At 36.4% G+C, this 10,768-nt stretch overlaps 1 protein-coding gene across 1 annotated transcript in view; it reads right to left on the bottom strand.

Moving 5' to 3' along the window:
• LOC107686324 (inositol 1,4,5-trisphosphate receptor type 2-like) overlaps positions 1-10,768 on the bottom strand; it is a 91,296-nt gene that overhangs the window by 48,333 nt on the left and 32,195 nt on the right. The window contains exons 32-38 of the mRNA XM_016483291.1: positions 10,541-10,666; positions 10,248-10,376; positions 9,993-10,113; positions 8,616-8,794; positions 7,756-7,898; positions 6,176-6,284; positions 1,137-1,273 (exon numbers count right to left, since the gene is read on the bottom strand). Coding sequence (XP_016338777.1) covers positions 1,137-1,273; positions 6,176-6,284; positions 7,756-7,898; positions 8,616-8,794; positions 9,993-10,113; positions 10,248-10,376; positions 10,541-10,666 — 944 coding nt within the window. The remainder of the gene's footprint in view (positions 1-1,136; positions 1,274-6,175; positions 6,285-7,755; positions 7,899-8,615; positions 8,795-9,992; positions 10,114-10,247; positions 10,377-10,540; positions 10,667-10,768) is intronic.

The following is a 10,768-nucleotide window of genomic DNA, read 5'->3' as shown; positions in this document are numbered from 1 at the left end:
AACACTGTTCCAGAACAGTTCAACCCAAATATTCAGATGTGTGCAGCGCATTTTACGGATGACTGTTTCCTGAACCTGGCAGAGTAGCCTACAATGCTGGCTGTGCAGAAAGACGGTTTCTATAAAGTGGGGCAAAATGTTCTTTTTAGCAACATCATATGACCCCTTTAATAATTAATTTCTAAAGACAAAATTAAATTAGAAATCTTATTTAGTGTATGATGTCAAACATGACATCAAAATTAACAATATTTATTCACTTTAAAAAATATATCACTGGTCTTCTTGTGCAGGATGTCTTTTTCGAACAAAAAACATTGCTTTCATAAATTTTATCCTAACTTCAAAACACTCCAGTAAAATGGAACAAAATCCCCTAGCCATTTATAATTTTATATATATATCATTTATATATATTTGATATAATTATAAAGTTTTTTTTACAGTGGGGAAAAAGAAGCAAGCATTTTATTTTTCTAATTTTTAAAATCAGATTTTAGTCCAAAGTTGAATAGAAAAATTAAATTTCAGGAATGCAAAATTCGAGCTGTTTAAAAGTGCAGAGTGAAAAATTTTTTTTTTTTTTTTTAAATGTAATTTTTAATTTTCTTTAATTTTATTTTATTTCATTTTTTATTTTATTTTTATAAGCAGCAAAAAAAAAAAAAACCTGTGTATTTATATCAAAAAGGAAAAAAAAGGATTACTTAAGATTTACTCGTTTACTCATTACTCATTTTGCTTTAAGGTTTCTTTATTCAACATTTTTCAAAATCCTAAAATGTAGCTTATATCCAAATTTTGAATCCCACACGTTCAACGTGGTCTCAAACCTGTTTGTCCCCCACTGTACAGTAATTAAATGCATTGTGAATGTGTTTTGTATAGATTTCAAATGCTAATTGTAGCAGCAGGAACGCCACCTCTCGCTTTATTTCATTGCAGCAGTCATGAACAGGTATGCTAGCATGTGGCATTGGCGAGACCCCTGGGTTAAACGTGTGTGTCCGTGTAGGCTTTACTCTAAGAGCTCTGGCGGGATTTGTGTGTGTGGGCTGAAACAGTCGTATTCCACCGCAGTCATCGGGGAGACCTGCTCGCACAGAGCTGATGTGCGTGAATTTCAGAGCGTGTACATGTCCCGTTCCCACCCCCGGCCCAGCATTGTGTGTGCAGTGATGTGTATGTATCTGCATGTGTGTGAGGAGCTTAACCGCTTGAGGTTGGTTATCTGGAAAGCTGCTTTGCCTCCGGGCGGTAGTGTGAAACTTGGCTGGAGAGAAATACAGGCAGGATGAGAGAGAGAGAGGCATAGGTTGTTATGTAACAGGGCTTTTCTTTCCTTTGTCAACAAACAGGAGAGGCCTGTTTATACACACACACAAAGCTAGTCACCAAATACTGGTATGAGAGAGTTTACTTCAAGGGTACACCCAACTCGTGAGACGCAAGGTATTACTCTAAATAAACACACTCCAGAACAGGCAGCGGTTAATGTTTTGTAACAAGAGCTGGACGCAATGAACAGAAACATCTTGTAAAAGAAAGAAAGTACACAAGGACCAGAAGTGGCCTGGCTGTCTTACTGAAGGGTTTCACATGTACACTGAGCCATGCTCCCTCAAACATTTATCACGTTCTGCAAAAACACAAAGCCTGTGCGGTGCATCTATTACCCCCTTTTCCATGAAAATGGTGCTGGTGCTTGTGCCAGTATTGGAAATTTGGCCAGAGGGATTCATGAACAGGCTTGCGTTTTCATTGACATATAGTTCACTATGTTAGAACACAACCTGCCCACAATCATAGCACAGTACATGACGTTCTGAAGTTTCAGAACTTTTTGTTTTAACGCCCAAAGTCATTTAAATCTGTGCCTTAAGGCAATCGTCATCAACAATTTGGCTTGATTTAACAAGCAGAATTTATTCAAATTGGTAATTATTAAAACTACTGTACTATTTTTTAAAGAAAATAAAGGATGCATTAATTTGATCAAAAATGACAGAACAGATTTTTACATTGTTACAAAAAATATATTTAAATCTATTTAAAAAACCATCACAGGAAAGAATTACATTTTAAAAAAGATAAAAATAGAAAACAGTAATTTTGAATTGCAATAATGTTTCACGATATTACTTTTTATAATATTATTAATATGAATAATAATAATATTATTAATATTATTATTATTAAATAAATATGGCCTTGGTGAGCATATCAAATTTCTTTAGAAAGTGTTTAAAAAAAAACGTCCTTTTTCAAACTTTTGAGACGGATAAATAAAGTGACTACACAGTAGTTAGCAAGGAATGTGGTCCCAATACTATTAGAAATTTAAAAACTAATTAGAAATTATAGAAAACTTTATTCCGAGTTTATTTTTATGACAATGTCATGAAAATATTTAAATTATTGCGAGGGCTAGAGGAAGTTAGTGTTTTTGATTAAAGATTACGAGGGAACACAATAAAAAAAAAATGATGCATTTAAGTCAATAAATCAATTAAAATTAGAACAGTCAAAACCACACCCTCCCTGGAACCACAAGTCAAATGTTCCTAAACACAACTACACATACTTCTATAGTGTCAAAAACTGAATAAACACACAGGAAAATACACAGATACTCTCGCCACTTTGAAGCTTTGTGCTCAGCTTTCTCTGCTGTGACCGTTTGGCCATTACCACATATCTAAAATACAGCAGAACAACAGCACCTGCTTGACATTTTAAACATTTTGTACATTGTGTGCAGACACATGCTCACGTTCAGCTCACCACGCTGACACAAGTGATCATTCGAGAGAGAGAGAGAGAGAGAGAGAGAGAGAGAGAGAGAGAGTTTTAAACATTTTGTACATTGTGTGCAGACACATGCTCACGTTCAGCTCACCACGCTGACACAAGTGATCATTCGAGAGAGAGAGAGAGAGAGAGAGAGAGAGAGAGAGAGAGAGAGGCCAATTATATCTGCTCGTGAGTCATGACCTGCTGCTCAGCAACCAAATCACCAAGTCATTGGCGAGAGATAGAAAGAAAGAGAAATTCAACCCGAAAACAAAGACTTAAGAGAAAAAGCACTGAGATAAACAAGAGCTAAATGATGGGAGAGACCGAGCGAGTGAGCGAGAGCAAGAACATGATGAGCCACGTGAGGTTGGCTCAGACACTGCAGGCTGGTTACGTAAACACCCCCCGCTCCATCGCCTCATGGACTCAGCAGACACCGCGCCTCTCCAATCCCTCCGCCTGCTGCTGTGCCACGCTTTTTTCTCTTGCCTCACATGGCTTCTCACATGCTCGCTCCCTCCCTCCTTCTTTCCCTCACTCGCCCTCCTACTCTCGGTCTCCCCGGGGAGCCGGCGGTCTGTGCCGAGCAGGCCTGCATGAAACCACAGCACCACTCTCAGGGCGGGAAGAACACGGCAAAACAGCCAAACCCCGTGGAGAACGAGCGCTCCAAAATAAACAAACACATACGGACGTGGAATTACGCAAACTATCTTTTTTGTGGTGGAGAGATGGAACAAATCCAATGAGTCACTTTTACACTTCTTTTACACTTCTAAACTTAAAATACATTTAAGACTTTTCGCCACTCACTGTGATGTCATAATGACCATGATGTCATAATGTTTATGATGCAACAACATGGCAAACAGCCAAACCCTGTGGAGAACGAACGCTCCAAAATAAACAAACACGTACAGATGTGGAATTGCGCAAACCAGTTTTTTTTTTTTTGGTGGAGAGACGAAACAAATCCCTTTTAATGTGTGGCCACGTTTATCGCTGCTCAGCGAAATTTTGAGGGTGAATTCCAGCCGTTCTAAAAGGAATCTGTGCGACTGGACGTTTCGTGCAAGGATAAAAAAGTTCCCCGCACAAATTTCGCTCACGTTCAAGTTCATCACACAAATTTATCACGCTGACCAACAAAAAACTGCTTGGTTTGAAAGTGAGTTTTGTGTGATCTGTGCTTCATACAGCTCGACATAAACAACGGACCTGTTTTTTGCACATGAAATTTCGCCGAAAATCGCTAATTTGACCACACCTTTACACTTCTAAATTAGTCACAAGTCTTGTATGTTACGTTTACAACATTCTGCAACGCACTGTGATATCATAATTAGGGATGTCCCAAGCCGATCTCAAGGATCGGGTCCGATTAAGCTTTTTTTAACTAATCATATCGGCTCTGCTAAGCCAGATCCACCGATGATTCATCAGCTGTCATGCCGGTGTCATGCAATAGGTGGCGGTATGCACTTTCTACAGTCCACTGCAAGAAGACTCTTAAATGTGCGTGTGAGAAAGGCAAGATCAACGAGGTCTGTTCTAGTGCGTCACACGTATTTAAGATTCCGTGTTTAGTGTATTTGTTGTGCACTTTGTATAAGGAATCACTCTACAGTAATTTATTCACTATTTAGTTATCATAATGCATGGGCTATGTGCTGACTTGAGTCTTGCTTTGGACATGACTGATAGGCAGGCATTCTGGCATTCACAAACTTCATGCTTTCTAATCTTATCTCAACTTTTTTCCCTTTACGTTGTAATTAATCTGTTTATTGTACATATAAAATACAAAACATCTACCAATGTCTTTATACAGTGTGTGCTTACTGCTTAAATAGAGAGAGTCGCTTTGAATAATATGCGGTTACATTTACCATTGCTTGGCAAAATTTCACAGGCGAATTTTTGATTCAACAAATTCTGATTTAACAAATGCTGATTCAATATGTTCAACTGGCAAAAATAAGTGCTGACATTCCGCCACTCACTGTGATATCATAAAAACTATGATGTCATAATGTTTATAATACAACAACACAGCAAACACAGCCAAACCCTGTGGAGAATGTATGCTCCAAAACTAAAACATACATGGAAAAAATATTTTGTGGTAGAGAGACGTAACAACTTTTAAGGTGCAGTAACATCTACTGTTCCTCATCGTCAATTTCAGTCATTCTAATAGAAATCTGTGTGATCGGGAGTTTTGTGTGAGGGTGAAAAAGTTCCCTCACAAAGCTTTCGCTCATATTCACAACATTTCGCTGCACAAAACAAAAGAAACCTGCTTGGTTTGAAAGCTGTACTTCATACGTCGCTATACTATTGAAAATAGACCTGTTTTTGCATGCAAAATTGTGCTGAAATCTCGCTAATGGAACCGTGCCTTTATACTTTTAAACTTATCACAAGTCTTGTTACATTTAAGACATTCCGCCACTAACGACTATAATGTCATAATGTTTATGAGGCAACAACTGGGAATTAATCTGCTAGAGCTTTTCCTGTCCTTTATTCCTAATATTTTTCTATTCTTCCTTTTCTTTGTTTTTCTCTCACTCTCTCTCTCCATGTGCAAGGCCGTAGTCCGATCTCTGCAGTATTGATTTGTGGCTCTGGGTGATTTGGCTACTTGCTCCAACACTATGAGTGTGTCCTCATGTGCCTTTGCTTATGTAACAGAGCGGGACTCTTTCTCCACTAGATGCTGATTAATTGTCTGGAGCTGTGCAGAGGCCCAGGAGCTGCGCTTCACTTCGCACGCCCGCATATACACACACACATAAGCACTCTTATGGGATTACAATTCTGCCACAATTCTGCGCGTGAAAGATCCAAAAGAGAAGGTCTGCACACATCCAAAAACTTATTTTAAATGCAAAATAGATTTTTGTGCGTTCGAAATACTTTCTTCTTTGCGAGACAAACATTTTCTCCACAAAACTCAGTTCGCACGCGTGCAAAACGCACTTTTGCGCGCTCAAAATATGATCTTTCGCGCGCAGAATTGTGGCAGAATTGTAATCCCATACACTCTCAGCTCTAGGGGTTGAGGTTGGGGGGTTCATCAGGTTCACAGTCCTTGGTTTTGGCACTATCGCCCTCTTCTGGTGGTTACCAGCATGGCAACAACATTCCCTAATGGCATTATGACATCACAGGTGGCAGGTGCATTTTTGATGTTTACTATGAAACCTGAGCTGATCTGCTGTTTGTTACTGCTTGTTAGTGGCAGGTTGTATAAGAAACACATTTTCTACACATTCTCATAATTACAGTCTAAGATAATATATTCACTCATAAAAAAAAAAGTGTGAGCAAAAAAGGCCAGAATGAGGTTACGGAAAGTTCCCACCACACTTACCTTTTCCTCGAATATTTCTTTCCTATCCAGCATCTCTCGCAGGGTCTGCAGGATCTTAATACACAGCTTCTCCTCTTTCTCCATCAGTTTCTTGGTGTGTTTGATGAGCCTGAGAGAAAATATTGTATCATATTTCACACTAAACATGTAATATAATTCAAGGATATCAACGTGGCCACTTGACCAGTCACATCAACTACAAATGTTTTGCAACTATGCATTTAACTATAATCAATACATACAATTAATGATGTATCAAAAGACATTTTCATCTTATTTTTTAACCTAAAATATTTAGAATATAATTCTTTGTGTTTAGTGGAGTAATGCTGGCTGAGATTGTATTTCTTGAGAACAATAGATTATGCAGGTAACAGTCCCATTTACAGGCTAGACGCATGACAAAACTGGATTTTATATAACAGTCAGATGTTATTGAATTATTTAAGGACTAAAAGTACACTACTGTTGAAAAGTTTGAGGTCAGTAAGATTTTTAAAATGTTTTTAAACAATATCTCTTATGCTCACCAAGGCTGTTTATTTGAACAAAAATACAGTAAAAATAATATTGTTAAAAATTATTACAAATCAAAATAACCGTTTTAATATTAAAACATAATTTATTCCTGTGATGGCAAAGCTGAATTTTCAGCATCATTATTTCAGTCTTCAGTGTCACATGATCCTTCATAAATCATTATAATATGATGATTTGGTGCTCAAGAAACATTTCTTATCAATGATAAAAACAGTTGTGCTGCTTAACATTAACGTGTTTTCAGGATACTTTTGTAACAATGCAAAAGTCTTCACTGTTTTGCTTTTTCTCAATTTAATGCATCCTTGCTGTACAAAACTATTAATTTCTGTAAAAAATTAAATAAAAACGTACTGACCCAAAACGTTTGAACAGTAGTCTACATTGTAATCAATCCATATATTTGACATCTGTAAATAAAATCAATTGATTTGCAAGCCGGATTTTAAGAAAATTGGGGTTGGCAGTTTGAGACTGTTTTCAATTCAGTAAGTATTTGAATTGTTTTTGCAACAATTTTCCATAAGTCGTGTTATTTCAATAAATGTAATGTCCAAAAATGTTGTGACAAATAAAACAGGAAATCTGCTTTATGTCCTATTCGTGTAGACTTATATAATCACACGCAGACGGTCTGTGATTTTAGAGGTATATCTTGTTTAGACTCAGATAATTGCTTATATAAGGCACTCAGAACCCCAGGCACATTCACAATAAACACATTTTATAGCTCATATATGATGCTGCTGGTATACTAATCACAGCACAACCAGGTCCAACACATACATACAAACATGAACATATTTTCAATTCAATTCAAATTGCCATTTACATGTTTTAAACCCATTTTTACAGACAAATATACAACAGACAATCAGTTAAGGGTGCTGCTGACGTAAATGTTTGGAGTTATAGCCGAAATTCTCATGGATTTATAATGTCATACCTATGGCTATTTTTAACTGCCACTGGACTTGTTTAATATATTCATCGCGTATGACGCACGCCTTTAATTAGTTTGATGTGGGTGCATGTCTCACTTAGACATGAAGGCTCCATCCTCACTGCGGAGCTGCGCAGACTCAGGAAACAGCATCTCTGGGCTTTGCAGCACGTCTACTAATACAGAAAACTCTGCATGCACCTGCGGACTAAACTGCTCCTCCAGATACACAATGACTCCCTGAAACACATACACACAACATCCAATCAAAAGCAGTAGTCAGTGTCATAGACAGAAGACATTTAACATGCACAAATACTATTACTGTTATCTAATTAGCAGTGTAGCATAAGGTAATGATTGGATCAGTGACGATGTGCAATGTGGTATACTATTATTGTTACTTTTTTTTAAATGGCTTTCTGGAAGGCCGTATTTTCCGGGAAAACAAGCTGCACAGGGTCAAAATTGAATTGTGCTGATGTTTCTTTTTTGTATATCATTAAAATCTTGAATAAATACACTTTGACATAAAAAAAACCCATTGCATAGTTGTATAAGTCACGTTATTATTACATTAAGAAATAAACGTAAACGCAAAGTTTTCACTTTACAATTTACATTATAAACACAATAAACACGTATTTCAGTTCCCCTCACTTAAATCTTTTACATTTAATAGTATCCAGAATAGAACAGGAATTAATTATTTAAGTATAAAACAAACATAAACTATAGTGGCATTAATTACAAATAACATTTATTATAAATGGCAAACCTAAATTAATTTACTTAAATTGAAACTGAAAGTAAATAGTCGCAGCACACTTCCGATGATAAGGAAATATGCAATTTATATTCCAGAAAATATGGTACTTGGTTCTAATTGGTCAGTTGCCTTTATAAAACTGTGAGGTCGAATAACAGTGACAGTTTTAGATTTGAAGGTGACGTTACCTGTAGTTTCTCAATTATCCTGTAATCATGGGCCCCAAAAGGCTCCTTACGGGGTCGGCCGCGGGTTGACAGCTTCCAGTCTTTCACTGCGCGCTGCACCATGCTGGTGTGTGTCTTTAGTGACAGGGTATTGACCTGACCGTCCAGGTCCACTGGAATGGGGATTGCCCGGCTCTTAGCTGGACAGGGTTAGATGGAGATGCCTTTATAACCTTTATGCATTTTCTTACATATAGCTTGTTAAATGTTAAACATTAATATTCTCAAACACTAATGGCAAACACTCTTCTGTATTTTTCTTCTATTTTCTGGGGACATTTTTATAGTATTTTTCAGTTTAAGGCAAGAGTAAACTTTTGTGACAGTTTCCACAGATATAACATCTATTATTCATACATTATTCATTTATTTATTTTAGAGGTTGCATGATTTTTGTGTGCAGTACTTTTTGAATTAAATGTCAATAATTTCATAAATATTGTATATAAATAAGAATGTTAAACCAGGTTTAAATGCATACCACATGAATTCCGAGACCTGTCTATCCAGATACAGTATATATGTGTGTGTTGTCAAACGATCACAATTAATCGATCCAAATTAAAAGTTTTTGCTTACATAATATTATGCATATATATATATATATGTGTGTGTTGTCAAACGATTAATCACAATTATTCACAAAATAAAAGTTTTTGCTTACATTATATTATGTATATAAATATAATGTGTGTGTATATGAATATGTATATACAGTGGGTACGGAAGTAATAAGTACCTGAGAAAACACTCGAATATATATATATATATATACACACACACATACATATACATATATATATATATATATATGTGTTGTCAAACGATTAATTGATCCAAAATTAAAGTTTTTGCTTACATAATATTATGTATATAAAAATACACACACAAACAGTATATTTTTTGAAAATATTCATATAATTTATATTATATATAAATATATTTCATATATAAACATAACATTTTTCTTACACACATATATATATATATATATATATATATATATATATATACATACACACACACACTCATATATATACACACAAATATACATATATACATTTTAAATAGCTTTTACATAAAATTGCTTACATTTTTATTTCATTAGGTGCCAATTGCAGGAATTTAGAAATCTTAAGGGGGATGGTCAATATTTAAAAAACATGTCAGCATCGAATAATTAGCTGGAAGCATTTTTTAGTCATGGTGAAGCTACCATATATGACTATTCATAAAAAAAAAAAAAAAATAATAATTTAATCCACAAACCAAAACCCTCTGTCACATGGAGGCATTATATTTGGGTTAAGACTCATCACTGCCAGATGTGAAACTTACCCACGTCAGCAAGGGTTTTGATGCAACCCTCAATGTTAGTCTTCTGCAGGGAGTTGAGCCAGGTGCAGTTGTAGAGTCTGCAGGCTGACTGCAGCAGTTTAATGAAAGTTGCTTGATGGGCCTGACGAAGAGATTAGCAAAGCAACATTAATATGACTGATTCATAGAGCATAGGGAGAGAAATAAGTCTCCTCTTCACATCAGACTGAGATGAGATGAGGTGAGGAACTGGTGGATTGAACTTTCTCACTCTACCTGCAGGTTCGAGTTGCTGACAGAGAACTGCGAGCCGAAGAAGCCCTTGACGATGGCCATGATGGTATCAGTGACGTATTTTTCGAGGCATGTATCAGCATGCTTCCTGTCTGTGGGGCCGTTAGACACCTACAACAACATCATCATCAGTTCAGGATGCTTAGCACCCACATATCAAGCACAAATCAGTCACAGATGATCTAAACGGCTCTTTAAGCCTGTATATTATGCCTCACAAATTGCGAGGGAGGGAAACAGAGAGAGAAAGAGTTAGTTGGCGTCAGTTAACTCACCCTTGCCATGTCTACAAGGAAATTTTCAAAGAGTTTCCAAATGTGATTGCTGGTGTAGATCTCCTTCATCTCCACCTCAGTGTCCACATAGCAATGGTTCACGAAATTTACATATGCAATTTTTACCTGCAAAAGATGTAAAAACAACACTCAAAAAGTCTTGTTAATATCACTTACAAAAAAAGTCTACAGTTTTAATTGCATTTTTTGGACATGGCACTACCAAGT

The sequence above is a fragment of the Sinocyclocheilus anshuiensis genome, unplaced genomic scaffold (assembly GCF_001515605.1).
Source record: "Sinocyclocheilus anshuiensis isolate Anshui unplaced genomic scaffold, SAMN03320099.WGS_v1.1 scaffold481, whole genome shotgun sequence".
Classification (NCBI taxonomy): domain Eukaryota; kingdom Metazoa; phylum Chordata; class Actinopteri; order Cypriniformes; family Cyprinidae; genus Sinocyclocheilus; species Sinocyclocheilus anshuiensis.
This window is presented reverse-complemented; position numbering and strand designations above follow the sequence as displayed.